The 23,035-nt window shown below is 34.3% G+C and overlaps 1 protein-coding gene across 2 annotated transcripts; it reads right to left on the bottom strand.

Annotated features, from left to right (window-relative positions):
• Nucleotides 1-438: 438 nt before the first annotated feature.
• On the bottom strand, nt 439-7,150 carry LOC133309995 (agamous-like MADS-box protein MADS2). Of its 2 annotated transcripts, none has more exons than XM_061510874.1 (8): nt 6,966-7,150; nt 3,023-3,101; nt 2,631-2,692; nt 2,305-2,404; nt 1,605-1,646; nt 1,484-1,525; nt 617-753; nt 439-538 (listed from the first exon to the last, which is right to left on the bottom strand). In XM_061510874.1, exons 1-8 carry the CDS (start codon nt 7,148-7,150, stop codon nt 439-441), a joined length of 747 nt encoding a protein of 248 aa, XP_061366858.1. The 2 variants fall into 2 exon arrangements, with proteins under 2 accessions (XP_061366858.1, XP_061366859.1); XM_061510875.1 differs by having other exon boundaries at nt 439-526.
• Between the last annotated feature and the right edge of the window lie 15,885 nt (nt 7,151-23,035).

Here is a 23,035-nt window from a genome sequence, read left to right as displayed (position 1 = left end):
TTTTGTGTTTTTTTATGTGGGGGTGGGGGGATTGTGTTCCCACTTTATCCATATTCTTATAGTGTTTCTTTTTTGTTGTTTCTCTCTTGAAAGAAATATTTTCATATCATAGTCCAATCCTCTACTAATGAATGCAAGCTTGATGAGAAAAACAATGCTTAAAGTAGTCATATTTGAAAGTGATGCAAAAATAAAATGACATTAACTGGTCATTCATATAAAAGTTCTCCTTCAAAGATATTCAAAACACTATAAACTTCTTACATGCCATATGCCTATGGCTAAAGTCTTAATAATTTTAAGTCATTCAGTGCTGTTTTTATACCAAAACAAACAACAGAAGCACTTGCAGCATTTACACATTGCCAACAACAAAAGGCATTTATCTTCGGCCTTAGGTGTTTGCTTTTATGTAGCCAGAAAAATACTGAGCTTAGCTCAAAGCATCCATCCTGGAATAAACCCATTCACTTGTTGTTGAGCTTGAGTTGTGGCAGTTAGCTGATCTGAGGCTACAGTGTTGTACCTATAATCAGGACTGCATCAAGGGACAGGCATCAAAATCTGATTCAAATCACCTTCAGCAACAAAAGACAATAAACTGATTAAAGATTACCCTATCTGCAATGTGGGATTGCATTCCAAAGGTTGGAAGAAGCCTTGAGAGTGAGCATGCTGTGCACCATATGGCATACTTTGGTCACCAGCTTCCCATGATTGTCGATACTGGTTTCTTGAATTGATTTCTTCCAGCTGCCAATAGGGTAGCCATGAATGAAATCATCAGCAGAGAACCTTAACGTGAATGGAATAATGAAGATGTAAGGTACATAAAACAATGCATCTGTGTTATAAGTATAAAGCCTAGTGCACTATCTTAATATGGAACAGGACAATTAGAACAATAATATGAATACATATATTGATGTCGAATTCGCAGCAACATGGAGAAAATGAAGGAGGCAATTCTGACAAGGTTCTTGTAAAGAATCAATTCAACCCAAAAGTTTAAACTGTTGGGTGAGGCTACATTAATAGTTTTTATATATCTCTAACATGCTACCTTACAAGAGAGCCCATTGGACTTGAAAGGTGGATGATGCATCAAGCCCGGTCTACCTGTGCTAAGAAATTCCACAAAGAAAATGGGGAGCGGCGAGGATCGAACCTAGTATACTGAGGCTTTGATACCATGTAAAGAACCAAAGTTCTTGTTTATTTTGTTTCATAACATTCATTTGTGTTCTTACTTCTTAGGCTAATCTTAAGTACAAAATTTTGACTTTCAAATATCCAATTCCAATCTGATTGGCCAAGAATATAGATGCAAGGTTGTACTCCTAAATTTGGTAGGAACAAATATAATTAACTACAAAAAATTATAACACTAGATCAGATGTATATCTTCTGCAAATTTATTTTGCTACAAAGAAGCAAGAGGGATGCTACATTGCCAATCATGCTTGTTATGGTATAATGTTACCTTCATGTTCAAAGCTCTGTTTGCTTCTACCAACATCTGCTCCTGTACCCAAGCAATAGCTTGAAAGTGTTAGGCACACATAAAATTACTTTATTCCTGTAGTTATGGGAACACCATTTACCTTATTTTGAAGATCAGCTAACTGGTCCAGCATGAATTGGGTCTGCAAAATGATGTTCCAGATAGTGCCAGATAACAGGAGTCATAATATGCTTTTCAAAAAGAAACTTCAGACTAGTAAATCAGCATTTCCAGCCATATGCAAAAAAATTGTAATAATAAAATGACTTGTAATTTCTTGACAGCATCATTTTCTTGGCTTATAATAATGATAATCTTTAATGAAGACAAAATCCTGTTGTTGTCAATTTTCTATAACATAATTCCTCTATATAACTGCTTGATCTTTGAACTCCTAATCCGGAAAAACTTTTGCAGATATTTTAAAAAATATTACAATTTTAAAGATCAAAAACTTTTGTGTCATCATATCATATAGTTTACCACTTTACATTTTACTCTAATTTAGGAGTTGATAGATATGTTATTTATGAAATCTTTTATGCAAGCAATTATTTTTTACTGATTGAGCACATTAATTAAACCGGTCCTAAGCTTATCACTGTATGTAGTAATCGATGCATCTGCAATATTATTTGCAAAGAAAATGTTACAGAAAATATCTTACAGAAGGATGTGAAATCATATGGAGAAAACCACATTAGCCAAGTGGCCAGGGCCAATGTAACAACTAATAAGTACAACGTTAATGAGCTTTCTATTAACAATCTTAAGATAAATGAACATAAATATTTCATTACCTTTGTGGACCTCACTTGTTTGAGAGATGAATCAAGTTGCCGCTCAAGCTGCTCAAGTTCTTTGGTATTTAATGGGCCCAAGTCTTCACCTAGAAGGTTTCTGCATTAAGGAACAAATGCCATGGTCTTAATGAAACACTGGTGATGCAAATGGTAAACCATTTTTGAAAAATATGAAAATGTAATAGTGGTGACTAACTGACTCCAATAAAATTTTCTCACACCTTAACCCATAAAAAATTAAAAGAGAAAAAGTAAAAGCCAGGTTATAAATTTTTCTAGTACTAATTTTATCAAGTTTGAGTATACTCTTTTATGAAATTCACCTCTGGGTCCTTTGAAGAGATTCAAATCTTGCTTTCAGCTTCAAGTACTCACGGTAGCTGCTCTGCTAAAAAAGCAAATGACAAATGAAAAATAACAAAACTGCTTTGCAATATGTAACCAAAAACACAATTTACATGGGATAGATTTGATAAGTTTGCTTATAGGTTCTAAATTTTAGCAGTTAATAAGACCTTCCTATGTAAAATTTTCTAAGAGATGCTAATGCTACTTTGTGACATGAGTTCAAATCCGAAAAACAGTCTCTTTACAAATATACAAGAATAAGGTTGTGTACAAAGATTGCCCTCATCCTACCCTCGCTAGTCAGGGTTTAATAGAGAGTGGTAAAATGCTAATGCTACAATGTTAAATAAGCAAAGGCAGTCTGTACCTCAAGTTCTTTGGCAGGCTTGTTGACTTCCACTGCACCATAGCTGCACTTTTGGTACCTCTCAAGTGTTTTGAGCATGCTGATTGAAGGAAGAGAAAGAAAGAACTGTCAAACTGATGATGGCATATGGTATATGGACAACCATACCACACTACTAAAAGAGTAACAACAGCAAATGAGCCTTAAATCTGGTTATAATCAGGGTTTAATGGGGTCCATAAGTTTGAATTTGCTCCTCTCACTTTGATGAGACAAATCAGCATCAGCAATATATGTTATTATGAACTTTGATTATTCATCTATACACTTACCCTCATCATTGCAGCAAGCTGAATTAAAACATAAATCCTAAATGCAAGTTTTTGGAACACAAAAAGAACTTGACATGCAATGGCCAAGTGCAAATCCTTGCAGCTTGGTGTGGAGATATTAGTCTATCTATATGACTATACATTGGTGATAAGTATTAACTATGTATATATTGGTGATAAGTATTAACTTTTCTTTATTATTTTTCGGATATATACAAATCCATTCTGATAAAAGGACTACAAAGATTTGTTTATTGGAGGGAGTGGAACGAGAACAGCCTTGGCGATTCTTATATTTGGTTGGGTGGTTGGAAAGACAAAGCTGATTCCCAAGAGATTGTGCATTCTTTCAGCTACAGATATCAAAATTCCATTATAAATGTGAGGGAATCCTCATCTTATTTCACCTATACATGATAAATAATTTTTGCATTCTATTTATTTTAATCAATTCAACATACCAAGATTAGGAATTAAATTAAATTATAATTATATTTTTATCCAATGACGGAGCCACATTGAAGCTAGCAAGTGCCCTGACACTGGCTGGTTTTAAAAAATAGTTGGATTCCTGTTTATAGAACTATGAAAATAACATCAAACTATGGAAATAACATCTTCTTCCTTAGTTGGCACTGGCTATTTTTATTTTTTTTTCAAAAATTGATGTTTGGCATGGGCTAAATTTTTTTTTTTTGACTCCACCACTGTTTTTATCATATCAAACAAAAAAATAAAAGCAAGCATTTCATTGCCCTCAAGGGTTGAAGCACCTTGGTCAAACTTTCTGTCACACTGGAGGTGACTTGGATTCGATTCTCAATTCCCTTCTTTAGTAGGCGATATATAATCTTGTTGTAAACCCTCAATGTCATTAATGATCATCAATGGGCTTGCTTGGGGTGCTTTCCCCTAATATAAACTTTTATACATCAAAAAATAAAAAATAAAAAAAATAAACATTTCATTCAAGTAATGTTCCATTTTCATTCCATCCAACCAAATATGTCCTATATGTACACATTCAAAGCACTATGTTTTCCCTGTATTGATTCATTTAATATTCTGAAGCAATATCATAAAAAAGAATAGCTAGAACATGAAACTAATTAGATGGAAGAAAAAGACATGAAGATCTTCTCATGATCTATGCCTATTAGATGGAGCTAGTGACTGGTTATCAATTGAACATGGCTTTCGTGTTTTAAGGGGCTTACTTAAGCCAGATATAACGAAGAGATATCTTCATGGGTAACGTAATGAAATTTGAAGGCAAATGTATAATATGCATAATTTTCGTCAATTGATGATTAACATGCTAAAATAAGAAAGACAATAGCTAGTTAGCACTAGAATATACAGCATGAAATACTTTATTACAAAAATAAAATAAAAATATACAGCATGAAATACATATACATTTGTTGTAGTTACAACTTACAATTAAACACAAGTGCATACAAGACCCCATTGGGCCTTCTCAACTTAAATACGTAGACAGAGAGATATGTATGCATGGGGTTGTGTTATAGTTTGCATAAATAGCATTATTTATACAACAGTTGGTCCTAGATATTCCTATATTTTTTAGGCATGTTACACTGATTTTAAATCAAATTTAATTGCAATACTCTTATGAAATAATTCTCTAATTGCAAATAAATCTTTCCTTGGGTTAAATCCCAACTTATGCATCCTTTTTTTGTGCCTTTTTTTTGTTTATTTAATTTTTTCCCTTGTCAATCTCTCCTTAATTTCATTACAATCCAACTAGAAGTTTCCATATCCTTTTATTTTCAACACTGCTTTAAGATAGCTGACTCATTAATTAGCCATTAGCCAAGCTATATTATGCTCCTACCTTCAGACAAATATCTACATTCTTTATACTAGTTTTTATAACGTGTAATTAAACTCATACTCGTATGCTTTCAATTTATCAGTAATATATTCATATTTAATGAATAATAACCTTTAAAAGAAAATAATGCTGTATAATTGTCAAAGGTTATAATAAATGATCTAATAAATATGCTAAAGCTCATATAGGTGTGTGTATTTATTTCAACATCAAGTCATATACTTAATGTCTTTTCCCCATGAAAGAATAGCCACCACAGCTGGGAAACGAACAAAAAGTAAGGAAGTAAATGAAAATGATTACTTATAGTTTCACAGACTCATTTAATTTCATTGCCATTAAATGTTCAAGCAAAACACATCTTGAGTTACAATGAAAATAGGATTAAATAAAAGCAAAGGAAAAAAAAAAAAAGAACTACCTACTTTTAATTTCCATTATATATGTCATACAAGGTTTACCTTTGGGTTTCACCCTAGCTAAACTATATAAAACTAGGTAACCAACTTGCTTTCCGGCCATTAAACTTCAATGAATATTACTCTTTAAGTACAAAAAAATTCATTACCTAAGTACTTGCCTTTAATAATGAGGGATAACAGAAAGGTTTGTAAAAGAACTCATCATAATAATTAAACAAAATAATAAAAAGGTGAGGGAGGAAAGGAGAATAATTAGTCAATAAAGTGAAGGGAAAAAAAAAACTTTTGCATCAAGTACTAAAATGATATTATAAATTTATAATCAGCATTAATGCACGTGCTTTGATAAATTAACTTTCCCCCTTTAATTAAAAGGATGAAGAAGAAGAAATGATTGTTAAATGCAACAATTTCAGAGAAGTCCCCAAGATGATGAAATTAGTCAATCTTTATTACTTTCCAAATGTAAAGCTATTTGTTTTATAGTAACCGAATAGAAATTTGCATATTAGTTTTTGCTGCAAAACACTTGATTCTAATATCTTGTCCTTGCTTCATTGGAAGATGTGTTCAAAGGAAGTAAACGTAAGAATTTCATTTCAAAGATAATCTAGTACTGCCGATGCTAACAACTTGAAATTGTCAGCAACTCATTTAGCTAGATTTTTAAGGAAAATCTAGAAAGCAAAAGAGTTAATTACAAAGAAAACATGCAAACAATGTTTTCCAAAAATAAATAAATAAATAAATTAAACAAACAAAAATCAGATCAATACAAAGAAGGAATCTATTTGCCTCATTAGCCAATAAAATAACTTCAAATGAAAAAAAAAAATTAAAAGATTATAGAACATTAAGCAAAAATCCCTCAAAGCAAGAGGAGGGAGAAAAAAAAAGCTAATTAATCAACAATCATCCAAACAAAATTACCGTACAAGTAAACAAAACATCAGATATTTAACAGATTATGTACTATATCACCAGACCAGATCTCTTACATACACTGTTACTTACAAACTTTACATTCAAAACATCAAATCAAGGTTTGATTACTTCAACTGTAGCTCATAGCAAAGAAGCCACAAATTCACATAGTAAGGGGAAGGTTTCAAGCAATGGAAAAAAAAAAAAGGAGGGGAACTGAAAATAAATAAATAAAAAATGCCCTTTTCAAGAAAAGGCACCAAACATAAGAAAAGAAACAAGTGGATCTCATACATCAACAAGAAGAAAAATAAAATAGCTGCACAATTTTAACAGAAATAGAGATCAAAGAAATTCATTCATTCATTCAAGTATGTATATATATAATGTTCATGAGTGCACAAACACACACACACAATACATACCTAGAGCTGCTACAGAACTCATAAAGCTTGCCACGGTTGGAGAAGATGATAAGGGCAACCTCAGCTTCACATAGAACAGAAAGCTCATAAGCTTTCTTGAGAAGTCCATTTCTTCTCTTTGCAAATGTGACTTGCCTGTTTATCTTGTTCTCTATCCTTTTCAGCTCCACTCTTCCCCTTCCCATTTTTCCACTTATAATAATTCCTAACTTAGTTTATTTTCAATCTTCCTTAAAAAATTTCCCTTTTCTAATTTATTTATCTTTTTTTCTCTCTCACTATTTCTATACAATCTCTATTCCTATATATCCTCCTCCTTCTCTTGTTACCTTTTGATACTTCTTTTCTTGTTCAGTTCCCAAGTGCAACCAAATTTGTGAAACACATGAGAAAGTTTTGGATGCTTGAAAAACTTGAAACCCTAGAGAGAGAGAAAGAAGAGAGAGAAAGAGAAAGAGGAACAAAAACACAAACACACACTGTTTCTTGTGTTATCTCTTCCTTAACTTATCTTTTTATCTTCAGATGTCTCAACCAGAAAATGGAATGCAGCTTAGGGTTGGTGTTAGTTTCCTGTTTCATACATCTTTCTTTTTACAATGCTTTCCCTGTTCATGGCAGTTTTAGAAAAATTGTGGTTTCCCCATTCGCACTATATCGCGTGACAACACGCACCTAGACCTCGTACTATTTAGAGGCCCCAGCGTGTTTCACACCGGCGCGTGGTGACAGCTGTCCTATGTATTACAAGAAAAATCTCTCATTTTTCCACTGTGTTCTCATAGAACAAAAACGTCGTCATATTCATATACCTTAATATGGACCCCACACTTGTCACTCATCACTGTTCTCCATTTTCTAACATGATTTTTTTTTTTTTTAAAAAAATAGGCAAGGGAATAATGTTAGGGTTTTATAAGAGTTATGCCGTAGGAAATGTGATTGTGTAATGTTATAGAGATTCGTTTTACGTGTCGTAATTTTCTTTTTTTCATTTTTATTCAAAAAGTGTGGGTCTCACAAAATGTTGTGTGTGTAAGAAAGTTTGTTGTGTCATGTTAAATGACAAATGCAAACCCCGTAATGTTAAGAAGTTTATGCTAGTAATAAGTATGAAATAAAAACATACAATTGTTGCTTGAAAATGTTACCTTAATCAAGACGAAACTATAATATTAAAAAAAAGAAAAAGAGTATGGTAAATTGTATAAGGTTGGAATCTTATATATGGGAGAATACATGGTTACTATGTCAGAATTAATTTGAAAGTAAGACTGTGTCTGTGACCTTTACAGTCAGATGGAGAATTGCCAGTTCGTACCAACCCCTTCTTCCCTATGGATCTAATATGTGGAACTATTTTCTTATCTACAACATATTATTACTTTGGAAATAGCTTAATATATGATTAAATTTGTTTTACGATTTTATTGAAGTAAACCTTTTAGTTCACATGTTACTTATGCGCTTTATATTTTTTATTTAATCTTCATGTATTATATATTGAACTGTTTCTATGATGATATTATGGTTGTTTTCTATTGGAGATATATAAAATCATTAATGTAACCTTACCCAACAACTTAAGCTTTTAGGTTGAATTGATTGGAATCTCTTAGCACAGGTAGGTGGTCTGTGTATTATCCACCCTTTATGCCTAATGGACTCTCGTGTGAGGAAGCGTGTTACGGAAATATATAAACCATTGATGAGCCTTCACTTAACAACTTAAGTTTTTGGGTTGAAATAGTTTTTTATATTTTCCTCGATGAGATATAATATCGTAATATAATAGTGATTTATGAGATAATGGTAGCTAAATGAAAAATCAAGGTAAATATGCTCTTAGATGAAGGTTGAGAACAATGAAAAAGTGTGTATTCGGACATGATAGCTTCGAATATGTTACTTCCTTTGTTTATTAATTAATTTATAGGTCAATACATTTTTTGAGAATTTTAAGATAAATATTGAGCTTGTCAGAAAATGAGAATAAGGATTTGTTTCCCTTATAGATGAAATATGTTGATATGAGGAAGACAAAAAAGTTAGCGGTATGAATATATCAAAGCTCTGAAGAATTACCGTACTAGCATCAAACTATATTTGTGACAGAAATGCGACGATTTTTGCAACTGTTCTTTTTGGACAGCACTTTAGCTCCATTTCCGTCGCAATGTTTGTTCCGTTGCAAAGTTCGTTGCAATTTGCGATGGTGATATTTCCATCGCACTATCCGTCACAATTTGTGACGAAAAATATTCCATCGCAAAATTTCGTCGCTGTTTATGGATTTTCTAGTAGTGCTAAGTGAGGTCTAAGAGTGAAGGGGAGGTGTGGTTTGAGCTCGTTATGGCTTGATTTGAGTGATTTTTGTAGAGTAACAATTATGACAAGCAAATGGAGAAGATGACTTTATGAAGAGACGAAGGTCTCTTTATATAGGGTGGAGAAGATTCTTTCTCAGTGTGTAAAATGTAATGCCATAACCATTTTCAGCCTTCTGAGTCCCATTAAGGTATGGGACTGTGTGGCCCTAACATGTAAAAAGTCATGTTTGAGTGGAAGGCATAAGGGAACACATATACAAGGGAGTATGTTATGTGCTGCATGTGTTTAGTGGTGATGGCGCTACTGGATAGCCATATGGGCTAGCCGGGCCAAACCATTCGACTGATCATAACGAATATATATAATTTCTAAAACTATAAATGTTGTAGTTTCAAAAACTTTCCAAATCCACTCTATTATATTAAGTGCTTTATAAGGACCTAATGGAGCAAGTTCGGCCAAAAAACAATTCAAGCTTAAATTTTATAAACTCAATCCACATATTTCATTAAGTTATTCTTATTTGATAGTTTTAATCATAAGGAGACCTCCAAGTATACAAATAACGTGTTACATTTTAATTAGATAACAATATCCCTAATTACATAAAAAAAAAAAAAAAACTAATGTTTTATCCTCCATCTGAAGTATCGACCCCAGATCAATAATGCAATATCTAGGGGACCATTAACATTTATCATAATCAATTATTATTTTTCTAAGTGTTAGTGAAAAGATCAATGTCCTCAAAATTTTCATTTTTCAAATTATGTTATTAAATTTACTATTTAATGCTAAATGAAATTTGTTAAAATTAAATCATCTGAATACAACTTAGATTAATGTTTGAAACCGTGAATTACAAGATGTATTTGGACAATATTAAGTAAGCATAGAATTTTCTTCGTTGCCATATATAATGAGTAAATGACACCAACCTCATATTCAAATTTATTACTTAGTTATTTAGGGTTGCAAACCTAGTTATTTGTCATTTTCTTGTAGCCGTGGTGTGCCTATACCAAAAAACCATACCTATGAAGAAATGTCAAGGATTTGGATTTGATCAGAACCCATAAATGATAGGTGACTTAGGTTAATTAGTTGCAAAAACACCTTAGGTCAAATGAGAAGATTAATTGTACACAGCTAGCTATACGGGTTATTCCATCGATCCACTTGTTATTATATGCCATAGGAGGAAACTCATTTTATAATTGGTAGGGTCATATATTCCAAACAAGGAAAACAAAGCTGGATTTTTCTGATGACATTAAAATCCACCACTCCAACTACACTTTCCTAAATGTGTAGCATTTTTTGTGGCCAAAAAAAGAGCCCCATCTTTGCTTCTCCCTTCTTTTAATAATAATTTTTGAAAAGCTAGTAAATGCCTTAGTTAACACGTTTTCATCCACTTTCTGCGATATTCAACACATCCATGGATTTTAAAAGAAAAATCACAACTCAAAAAATATATATTTCCACCTTAATACAATCTGTTCGGTCCTATTAAATCGTATAAAGATAATTTAAAGGTATGCACTCAGAGATATCTAAGAGATAGATATCCAATTGGCTTATAGCCAATACTCTAATCAATGCGCACTATCAACGGGCGTGTAGCCAAGACGTGAGTGTGTGCACAATATTGACAGTAATAGTAAATAGGTCAAGAGTGTGTACCTGAGGTCTTTAGTCTCTTATTTATAAGGATTACCTTCATAGGCTTGTGCCTCTGAGATCTCTCAGTTGATATGAAATCTGCCTTGATTGGTGGGGATATAGATCTTACTCTTTGATCTTTCTAGATTGTATGGTTGTGATATCTCTATGCAATCTTACTAGTAATATGGTTGTTAGGATATGGATCCAGTCCATAACACTATCAATATAAATATTTATTGGAAAATATGTGTATAATTTTAAAGGATGTAAAATTGTGTCATTTTAAGTGAGAGAAAAAGATAGATAAAGGAGGGGAGAGAGTGGACAGAAAAAAATAAAGGTGTGGGTCCCACTTCTTTGTGAGAGTGAAAGGATATAAGTTGTGTCATTTAAAATGACAAACACTTTTCCCATATTTATTATTGCTAAGCATGTAAATCAACTGGTAAGAGATTATTTTATTTTAACTAGTGGTTTAATCTGTTGGAATTAATGAATGAATTAATGTACAATGATCCATTGGTTATGAATAAGAAGTGGGTTAATAAAGAAAAGAGAAAAAATGGAAGATGAAGAGGTGTGTGGGTTTCAACAAGTCCCACATTGGACAATTAGTAGGAAATGAGAGAGTATATAAGCTCCCACTTCCCTCTCTTAGATTGGCCCTTGGGTCACTACATGTTTTATGCAGGGGGAAGAGCAAGGTGAGCATTGGTTCACCACACGCGCGCCCCGCCGCCGCCGTCCGTCCGGCTCGGCTCGGCTCGGATCGGTTCGGTTCGGTTCGGTTCGTAGTGTGTAATAAAAAATAATTTTTTATTAAATTATTTTTAATATTTTGTCCAAAAAATTTTTACCGTTGCTTCCCTCCAAACAAAACGTTTCTACCCGCCGGATTTTTGAGCAGTATTGAACCGAACCGGTTCTTTCCCTTCGTGAACCAGTCACCGGTTGTGTCTGCTCGCTGAACCGGTCGTATCTGTTCGTCGGAACAGTCACCGTTCGCCGCCATCAGACACGGCGGTTCGCCGCCGGCGACTGTTCATCGTGACCGGTCAGTGTCTATAAATAGACACTGACACCTTCAGAAATCTATCCAGTTTTTTCTGCACTTAAACTCTGCCGGAATTTTTCTTCTTCCGGTTTTGCATACTGTTGTTCATCCTCCGGTGTGACTTCCTCTGGCATATTGTTGTGTTCGTTTGGGCTGTTGATTGGTAGTGCCACCATTCTTCAGACGAAATCCGTTCTATCCTGGGAGACAAGTGTCCATCAACCTTAGGCATCAGTGAGGGGGCAAATTGTCTTAAGGAGACACGTTCTGTGGGCTCGGATTTTATTCCTCTGATACTGCATATATTCATCCTTTCATTCTGTCTGTTTCATCATTCTGCCACTGACAAGTAAGTCTGTTTTTAATATTTTTAATTACACAGTGATAATTCTGATCATCTACCTCCTCTGCTTTATACATGGGTTCAAATCTATTAGTGATATAATATCACCCACTGTCTTCGATAACAATCTTAAGACAAATTTGGTGTTTTTGAACCTGTGATCAGTATTTATTTTTCGTTATATATACTATTTCTGTTTTATATTAATCTGTGTGATAAATTAATCTGTGTGATTAATTTCGGATTCTGTTTGTGTAACAGAAATGGCTAATGTAAGTACTAGCAATGCCAATGTTACTGCCTCTGTTCCAATGCATGCTGACAAGCCTGAAAAACTGAATGGAACAAATTTCAAACGCTGGCAACAGAAGATGTTGTTCTATTTGACAACTCTGAGTCTAGACCGTTTCCTCAAGGAAGATGCTCCTAAACTGAAAGAGGGAGAAGAGTCTGACAAGGAAAAGGTTGCTGCCATTGATGCTTTTAAGCATTCTGACTTCCTTTGCAGGAACTATATTCTCAATGCTCTAGACAACTCACTGTATAATGTGTACTGTACCCTGAAGACTAGTAAGGAACTTTGGGAAAGTTTGGACAAGAAGTATAAAACTGAGGATGCTGCCTTGAAAAAATTCATAGTTGGCAGATTCTTGGACTTCAAGATGGTAGACTCCAAATCTGTTGTGAGTCAAGTTGAGGAACTTCAAGTGATTGTGCATGAAATTCATGCAGAAGGAATGTCTCTTAGTGAGTCTTTTCAAGTTGCTGCTTTCATAGAGAAATTACCAAACTCTTGGAAAGACTTCAAGAATTATCTGAAGCATAAGCGCAAGGAATTGACACTTGAAGATCTGGTTACCAGATTGAGAATAGAAGAAGACAATAAGATGTCTGACAAGAGGAATGGCAACAATCCTATGATCTCCAAAGCTAATGTAGTTGAAGAGGGATCAAAGTCAAAGAAGAGGAAATATTCTGAAGATGGAAATGCTAAGCAAGGAAAGGGCAAAAAGTTCAAAGGCAACTGTTTCAATTGTGGGAATCCTGGCCACCGTGCAAAGGATTGTAAGAAGAAACAAAGGAAAGATCAGAGGAAGCCACAAAAGTTCAATAAGAAGAAGAAGAGCACTCAAGCCAATATGGTTGATATTGCTGATCAAGTTGAAGAACTGAATCTGACAGCAGTGGTGATGGAGTGCAATCTGATGGGAGACTCCAACGAATGGTGGGTGGACACCGGTGCCACCAGACATGTCTGTTCAAACAAGGGGATGTTCTCTTCCTATACTCCTACTGATAATGATGAGAAACTTTATATGGGTAATTCATCTACTTCAAAAGTTGAAGGAGTGGGCAAAGTGGCTTTGAAAATGACATCTGGCAAGATAGTGACACTGAATGATGTGCTCCATGTGCCTGATATTCGCAAGAACTTAGTCTCTGGATCTCTGTTAAGCAAGAATGACTTTAAACTTGTATTTGTTTCTGATAAGTTTGTACTTACTAAGAATGATGTGTATGTAGGAAAGGGCTACCTTAGTGGGGGCCTTTTCAAACTGAATGTGATGACTGTAAACAACTCCAATATTATTAATAATACTACTACTTCTGTCTACTTGCTTGAGTCTTCTAATTTATGGCATAGTAGATTAGGACATGTTAATCTAAAGTCCATTAAGAGTTTAATACATTTAGATTTATTACCTAAATTTGAATGTTTAAATAATAAGTGCCAAGTATGTGTTGAATCAAAATTTTCGAAATTACCTTTTAAATCAGTTGAAAGATCAACCGAGTTGTTAGATTTAATACATACTGATATATGTGACATGAAATCTACACCATCTAGGGGTAATAAGAAATATTTTATTACATTTATTGATGACTGCAGTAGATATTGTTATGTGTACTTACTCAATAGTAAAGATGAAGCTATTGTTGCTTTTAAGCAATATAAAAGTGAAGTTGAGAATCAACTCAACAAGAAAATTAAAATGGTAAGGAGCGATCGTGGGGGAGAATATGATGGCCCCTTCGAGGAATTCTGTATAGAGTCTGGTATTATACACCAGACAACAGCTCCTTATTCACCGCAATCAAATGGGATTGCAGAAAGGAAAAATCGGACACTGAAAGAGATGATGAATGCTATGTTAATTACGTCCGGTTCACCATAGAATTTGTGGGGGGAAGCCATGTTGACGGCTAATTATATTACTAATAGAATGCCCCACAAAAAGATAAAAAGCATAACATATGATATATGGAAAGGAAAGAAGCCATCCCTGAAATACTTTAGAGTGTGGGGGTGTTTGGCTAAGGTTGCGGTTCCTAAACCTAAAAGGTTAAGAATCGGACCTAAAACCGTGGATTGTGTATTCATCGGTTATGCACTTAATAGTAGTGCTTATCGTTTTCTAGTGTATAAATCTGATGTCTCAGATATACATATTAATACGGTGATTGAATCAAGGGAAGTTACTTTCTTTGAAGACATATTTCCATATAAGAAAATAAATGAATCAAGTGGTAATGATGATGATCAGGTTGAGATACCTCGAGATGCTACAACTGATACTGATACCGTAGAGGACATAGAAGATGAACCTAGACGTAGCAAGAGGCAAAAGACCGCCACATCCTTTGGACCTGATTTTATGACATACTTATTGGAAAATGAACCTCGGACGTATAAGGAAGCTATAACGTCCCCGGAAGGACCATTCTGGGAAGAGGCTATCAATAGTGAGATAGAGTCTATCTTGTCCAACCACACTTGGGAACTGGTAAATCTTCCTCTTGGCAATAAGCCGTTAGGAAGTAAGTGGGTGTTCAAAAGAAAAATGAAAGAGAATGGCACTATTGATAAATATAAAGCAAGGCTTGTGGTAAAAGGCTACAGGCAACGTGAAGGTTTCGATTACTTCGATACTTATTCACCCGTTACAAGGATCACATCCATCAGGATGTTGATCGCGGTAGCTGCATTGAATGGATTAGAAATACATCAAATGGATGTGAAAACTGCCTTTTTAAACGGCGACCTGGACGAAGAGATATATTTAGAACAACCTGAAGGTTTTGTTGTTCCAGGACAAGAACGGAAAGTTTGTCGCTTAATAAAATCCCTTTACGGGTTAAAGCAAGCTCCAAAACAATGGCATGAAAAATTTGACAAAGTTATGTTATCAAATGGTTTTCGAATTAATGAATGTGACAAATGTGTCTATGTTCGGAATACTGAAAAAGGTTTTGCCATTGTCTGTCTTTATGTAGACGACATGTTGATCATGGGTAGTAATAATCAAATGATTAATGCTACTAAACAATTACTTAAAAGTAAGTTTGAGATGAAAGATATGGGGATAGCAGACGTTATCCTAGGAATTAAAATCCATAGAACATCTGCAGGGTTGGCATTATCACAGGCTCACTATATAGTTAAGGTTCTTGAGAAATTCAAGAGTTTGAATATAACTCTTGTGAGGAACCCTGTAGATTCTAATTTGAGTTTATTAAAGAACACTGGTAAAGCTACAGCACAAAAGCTATATGCTCAAGTATTGGGAAGCCTTATGTATGTTATGAACTGCACCAGACCTGATATTGCTTATGCAGTAAGTCTGTTAAGTCGCTTTACCAGTAATCCAAATGAGAATCATTGGAAAACTATGGTAAGAGTTTTGGGATACTTGAAGTATACTCAGAATTATGCTTTGCATTACGAAAAATACCCCGCGGTTATAGAAGGGTATTGTGATGCAAATTGGATCACCGGCTCTAACGACACTAGATCCACTAGTGGATATGTGTTCACCCTTGGTGGAGATGCTGTGTCTTGGAAATCGTCCAAGCAAACCTGCATTGCAAGGTCAACCATGGAAGCAGAATTTATTGCTTTAGATAAGGACGGTGAAGAAGCCGAATGGCTTCGTAATTTTATTGAGGATGTTCCTAATTGGCCAAGACCGGTACCATCTGTATGCATACATTGTGATAGCCAAGCAGCTATTGGAAGGGCCAAGAACGTCATGTATAACGGTAAGTCTAGACACATACGTCGTAGACATGATACCGTAAGACAACTACTCTCGAATGGAATCATTTCAATTGACTATGTTAAGTCTAAGGAAAACATAGCGGATCCGTTAACCAAAGGGATTCCCAGAGAGTTGGTTGAAAATTTGTCGAAAGGAATGGGTTTAAGGCCTATCAATTGTTGAGCATTGCGGTAACTCTACCTAGAAGAGTGGAGATCCCATGAACTAGGTTCAAAGAGACAACTAAGTGATGGTCGACTGTTCAAACACTGTGGAGTTTTTAAACTCATATTCATTCCTAAGACAAGACAGTGTATTTATGAGGGTAAGCATTAAGGCTTTTAATGATTTCTTAATCTGTTGTGCTCAGATGATGTATAGTGATTTACATCACAAGAAATCACCTATGTGAGTGTGAAGTGAGGGCCGCTTCTATGAGAAATTTTAAAGGCCGATTCTCTAAAACACTCGCAGAACCAGGCAGGTGTCCCACGGCCAAAATGGGCGCAACAAAGGACCAACAATGCTAGAGAAGCAATTGTGTGACTCCTATTGTCTAGGTATACACTAAAGGTTGACGGTTCAAGTCGACCTAGACCACCGATTGACCGAGTATATCCGATAGGTTTTCACGAGAGAAGGTTCAAAGGTAACTTCACCTATCTCGATGCAGTTGTTTCTCGTTGAGGAATTTACACTTTGCATTTATACTCTTATGCATTTTGTCACGATGATTTGACTTCTTATCCATGTGGGGGATTGTTGGAATTAATGAATGAATTAATGTACAATGATCCATTGGTTATGAATAAGAAGTGGGTTAATAAAGAAAAGAGAAAAAAGGGAAGATGAAGAGGTGTGTGGGTTTCAACAAGTCCCACATTGGACAATTAGTAGGAAATGTGAGAGTATATAAGCTCTCACTTCCCTATCTTAGATTGGCCCTTGGGTCACTACATGTTTTATGTAGGGGGAAGAGCTAGGTGAGCATTGGTTCACCACACACGCGCGCGCCGCCGCCGTCCGTCCGGCTCGGATCGGTTCGGTTCGGTTCATAGTGTGTAATAAAAAATAATTTTTTATTAAATAATTTTTTAATATTTTGTCCAAAATTTTTTTACCGTTGCTTCCCTCCAAACAAAACGTTTCTACCCGCCGGATTTTTGAGCAGTATTGAACCGAACCGGTTCTTTCCCTTCGTGAACCAGTCACCGGTTGTGTCTGCTCGCTGAACCGGTCGTATCTGTTCGTCGGAACAGTCACCGGTCGCACCCGTTCGCCGCCATCAGACACGGCGGTTCGCCGCCGGCGACTGTTCATCGTGACCGGTCAGTGTCTATAAATAGACACTGACACCTTCAGAAATCTATCCAGTTTTTTCTGCACTTAAACTCTGCCGGAATTTTTCTTCTTCCGGTTTCGAATACTGTTGTTCATCCTCCGGTGTGACTTCCTCTGGCATATTGTTGTGTTCGTTTGGGCTGTTGATTGGTAGTGCCACCATTCTTCAGACGAAATCCGTTCTATCCTGGGAGACAAGTGTCCATCAACCTTAGGCATCAGTGAGGGGGCAAATTGTCTTAAGGAGACACGTTCTGTGGGCTCGGATTTAATTCCTCTGATACTGCATATATTCATCCTTTCATTCTGTCTGTTTCATCATTCTGCCACTGACAAGTAAGTCTGTTTTTAATATTTTTAATTACACAGTGATAATTCTGATCATCTACCTCCTCTGCTTTATACATGGGTTCAAATCTATTAGTGATATAATATCACCCACTGTCTTCGATAACATAATCTGTTGGGTATGGCTCATACTTCGCATGCTGATGAGAGCCCTAGTTGTCGGGGTCAGCAGAAAGGCAACTGGGGTCCCGTCCGGTGAGCGGGCGGGGGTCTGGGGGGCAGCGCCCCCGGCTCGTAGAGGCTATGTACGGTTGTGGGCCTCTGTTTTATTGTAATTTTCTTAGCAGTTTGGGTTTGAGCCTATGAATAACTGCTGTTAAAGTTTTCTAATCCTATTTATATTCTCCTTGTAAACTAAGTGACTTGTAACGAGTGACGGTGAGGTGAATATAGTACAGACAAGCTGGACGTAGCCTAAATTAGGTGAACTAGGATAAATCGCTATGTCTATTCTCTTTTTTTTTTTTTTCCTTTTCAGTTTTCGATTTGTGTGTTGTGAATTTCCAACATAATCGAACCAAAGTAATCGATGAACCAATACATAATATCCTAAAAAAAAATACACTCAATTAATTATGACTTCACATTTTATGATTTAGCACTAATGTTATTAGAATTGGAGGGCTGATTGATCATTTAGCCTCAATTTTAATTTCTTTTTTCCATTCTGCTCATCTTCCTAAATTATATACCAATTTGTTAATCTTTTCAAACCAATTTATCTGTATATGACCAAATATTAATTTAATGCTAGTCCTTGTTAAATTATTTATTTAGTAAATGACTCATTTGCGCAGTTAGACCGTGGTAACTTTATTTAAAAATAGGGACAAATCCGAATCGAAGTGAACACTTATGAAGCAAATTCAGCCAACCAATTTTTTGTGAACTTATATGTAAATATTATGTAATTGTTATTGTACTCCTATTTATTATATTTATAAATAGTGTTATATAAATTCAGTTTAAGCAATGTGTCCCATTACATTAACCAGTACTTCGACGAATTCGATTATTGATACATAATCTGTGTAACACTATTCAAAAGTTAAATGATATTAAATAATTATAATTTTTTCATATATGTTATGATAACAATTATATGATTGCAATGGTACAGTAGTTACCAATTTTTATATTTGAATCCAGATTTTGGAGGGAGGACATAAATGCCGGTAAAACTAATAAGAAAAATGTTTATTTTTTTAAATGATACAGCTTGTGTCATTTCATTCTCATAAAGAGATGAGACCCACACCTTTATTTTTTTGTTCATTCTCTGTTTTCCTTTATCTATCTCTTTCTCTCATTTAAAATGACACAACTTTACATCCTTTAAAATGACACACATTTTGTTATAAAAAAAAAAAATGACACACATTTTATCCAAAATTAAGACATGACAATTGATTTATAATGATATTTAAAATAAACAGAAAGATGATAAAAATGGGAATTATAAATAAAAATCTTTTAAAAACTAAATGCAAGGATGGGTTTTCTTACTAGTGTTTACGTAAGCATTGCTTTATCGTCAACTATGAGTGCAGTGTAGGTCCCATCCATTCCAAAATTCACCAATTTCCAAAGGTTCCTCAGGGTTTATCAATGAACTGGTACCCCCAAAAAATCAAAAGAAAGAAAGGAACAGTGACATGGAAACGTGTCAATCTTTGATTGGGTATTAGAACAGTACCAGGTGACGCAAAGTTGATTGATGGAAAACCCTGCACTTGTCCTTGAGAACACGTGTCGAATTGAGAGATCGGGAACACAGGGCCATTGGATTTCCCTTGGTGATCTTGCTTTGGACGCGTGCCATGAAAAGTAAAACAGTAAAACTAGAGTAACAGTGCTGTGACATTGGGGGATTCAAAAACTGACAATGTCCAATCACCATTGAAAGTCAAAATTAATTTGAGTAGTATCTTTATTTAATATGAAATTATTTATTCTTTATTAATGAAATTTGTATGGAATTATATTCAATCATAAGATAATGTTAAAAAAAAATTGTTAGAGAATGTATTTATAATATTCTTCACTTTCTTGAAGTCAAATTAATTACTTGATTGAAGACTACAAGTATTTCTAGTCAATTTTATTGATATGATCTTCTTTTACTTAAACATTCCCGAATTTTGAAATGAAAGATTTACTCTATGCTTGAACTTTAACGGATATTTCTATGGAAAGAATCTAATATACATTTTTTGTTCTCTTAATTTTATAATTGTGTAACATCTATTAGCCTTTTTTGCCTTTGGCATGCGTGTGCTATAGACTTTCTTTCTTTCTTTTGACTGTCATTTTAGGTTAAATGAAATTGAGATGTGGCGTGACTCGATCATAGCTCAAATGGCAAGAGTTGAAGGTAAAGATTATATACATTCAATCTGCGATACGCCGTAAATCAGCTTCTAGTTTTGTATTGGTTCAAATTTCTCTGTTAATGATGGGGAAACAAAAATTCGCCTTTGGTAGATAATTTTTTTTTTATACTATGAAAATACAATTATAAGGAATATAGTGAAAAAATGAGTTTGGTAGGAAAGTTAAAAAAAAAAAATTATTTGGTAGACCAAAATATTACCGAAAAAATTAGATTAAATTTCCTAAGTCTATATTTGATTGAAGGTAAAATATTGATGAAAAAATGAGTTAAATTTCTTCACTTAGCCGGTAATGCCCCAAAATACCACATTAGAAGTTGTATTTTGAAACAGTAATTTTCATCACAAAATGCACACAAATGACAAATCTTAGGCAACTTATTTTATCGAATTAATTTTTTTAAATTTGTACCAAACATAATATTTTTATATATCTACTCACACTTCTCCAGCAATCCCAAAAGAAAACTCTTAGGTAGTGTTTGGTTCGGGAGATTTTTTTTTTTACTAGAGAAATATAATTGATAGGAAAATGGTTGAAAAATGAGTTTGATAAGAAAATGTAAAAAAAGTTGTTTGGTTGACTCAAATATTACCAGGAAAATTTATTTAAATATGCAAAATCTATGTTCGGGAGAAACTTTGCACCTGTTTTTTCACTTCCCCAGTTATCTCAAAATACCACATCTCAAGTGATATTCTGTAACAGTGAATTTCATCCAAAAATCAACACAAAAGTCATTTTCCCATCTATCCTTTTTGCCTGGTATTTTTTGAAAAAACATGAACCAAACGTGATATTTTCCAATATCCACTTACACTTTCCCATCAATCCTAAAATACACCTTCAACCAAACACTACCAAACACTACCAAACACCCCAAGCCTATTGGGTATAAGAAACTAGGATTCTTCTGTGCAATAATTTATCTCACTTATATGTAATAGTTCTATTTTTTTTTTAAGTTATATGAATCTTTAAATATTAGTGAATCAATAATTAAGAATGAATATAATATTTTTTATTCATGCATATGTTTATGAACAACCTTGCCTTTTTTTTATTTATAGGTGAGCATAATATATGAAGCTCCCAAGTTTGAGAAAACCAATTTTTGTTTCTTCAGATGAGATGCTTATATACCTTGCAATATGCAAGTCTCTGTCTTTGCATAATTACCACAACTAGGGAATCGCTGAGGACTTCCATAGTGCTATGATAATTGATAAAGGAACAGCATCTTCTCCCCATTATCGGCCAACACACTACCACAAAGGTCACTTCCCTAGGTCCACAGTCCAATTATTCAAATAATTTTAACCAAATTCAATTATATAGCTTTTATAGAACACAATTATACCACATGTAGAGGTCTTGCAAAAGGAATCTTAAAAAATTGATGTTGGTATTGTGTCATATGACGGCTATTTGACTATTTGGTGCATATTTTACACGTTTGGTATTTGGTCTGTTCTCAAAATCATTTTCTAGCGGGGGACATTTAGTTCTGCGGACGGGTTCATGCGAAACTACTTTTATATATTTTATTAATTTTTTTTTAAGTTCTCGCTTCAAGTTCTATAGGGATTTTTGACGGAACTCACGAAGCACGACATGTGACACGATCTTAGTCATTTAAAGCAATTAACCCTTAAAATAATATCAATAAATTTCGTGAGGCTAGTCTACGAAATTAAATGCCCCTATCGGAAAATAACTTTAGGGATGTATTAGATATGCAAAAATATCATCCAGCATCCCGGAATGGTCAAACAGTCATCATATGACTCTGAAGTTATGCATTCAATTCATGTAATCAACATTTGCACAATATTATTTTGTTTGGGAATTATTTTGAGTTGAAGTGGTTCTTTATATGCTATCAAAACTTCAGTGACTATAAGGTCACGAGTTCGATTCTCATCGTCTTTCACTTGTGGAATTAAATATAAAAAAAGCACAAAAGGTAAATAAAAAATTAGGCATGTGCCATATCCACGCTTCAAGCCCAAATGGCTCTTGCATGAGGGGGTGTGTTAGAGAATTATTTAAAATGTTCATTTTTTCTGCGGTCACTGCAGATAAACTATCTGTAGTAAGTCCAATACAACGTCATTTTGGAACGAAAATCATGGTATTTTTGTAATTTTAATTTATTTCAGGGTTATTATAGTCTTTATAATTATAATTTTTTAATCTTTTAATAACCAAAATGACGTCATTTTAGTTATAAATGCAAATAACTTATCTGCAGTAACTGCAAAAATATTTTTCTGTTATATAAGATTTTGGGTCGAGGTGATTCTTTACATACTTGTCACACAATCAATCTTCTCAAAATTAACTTGAGTCGTTGGGTGATGGCATACGAATGATGTTATTATATCTCTTGACATGCCCGAACTCTTTGAACTTTTAAAACATGAATAATAGGCTGGTCCACTTTTAGTTAACCTAGTGTAGAAATTTAACTTATTTTTATTATAAAATAGAGGCAGCAATGACGCAATCAACTTTCGAAAAAATTTAAGCTATTGCATAAAGGTATATG

The sequence above is a fragment of the Gastrolobium bilobum genome, unplaced genomic scaffold (assembly GCF_033153095.1).
Source record: "Gastrolobium bilobum isolate Gb01-03AN ecotype WA unplaced genomic scaffold, APGP_CSIRO_Gbil_v1 utg29299, whole genome shotgun sequence".
Taxonomy (NCBI): domain Eukaryota; kingdom Viridiplantae; phylum Streptophyta; class Magnoliopsida; order Fabales; family Fabaceae; genus Gastrolobium; species Gastrolobium bilobum.
This window is presented reverse-complemented; position numbering and strand designations above follow the sequence as displayed.

What these genes read in the sequence shown, in the direction of transcription:
- LOC133309995 (XM_061510874.1), bottom strand. Translation starts at nt 7,150, where the DNA reads ATGGGAAGGGGAAGAGTGGAGCTGAAAAGGATAGAGAACAAGATAAAC. An exon ending in AACAAGTGAGGTCCACAAAG is followed by an intron (nt 1,647 to 2,304) that starts GTAATGAAATAT and finishes ATCATTTTGCAG; the next exon opens with ACCCAATTCATGCTGGACCA. An exon ending in ACAGAGCTTTGAACATGAAG is followed by an intron (nt 754 to 1,483) that starts GTAACATTATAC and finishes CCCTATTGGCAG; the next exon opens with CTGGAAGAAATCAATTCAAG.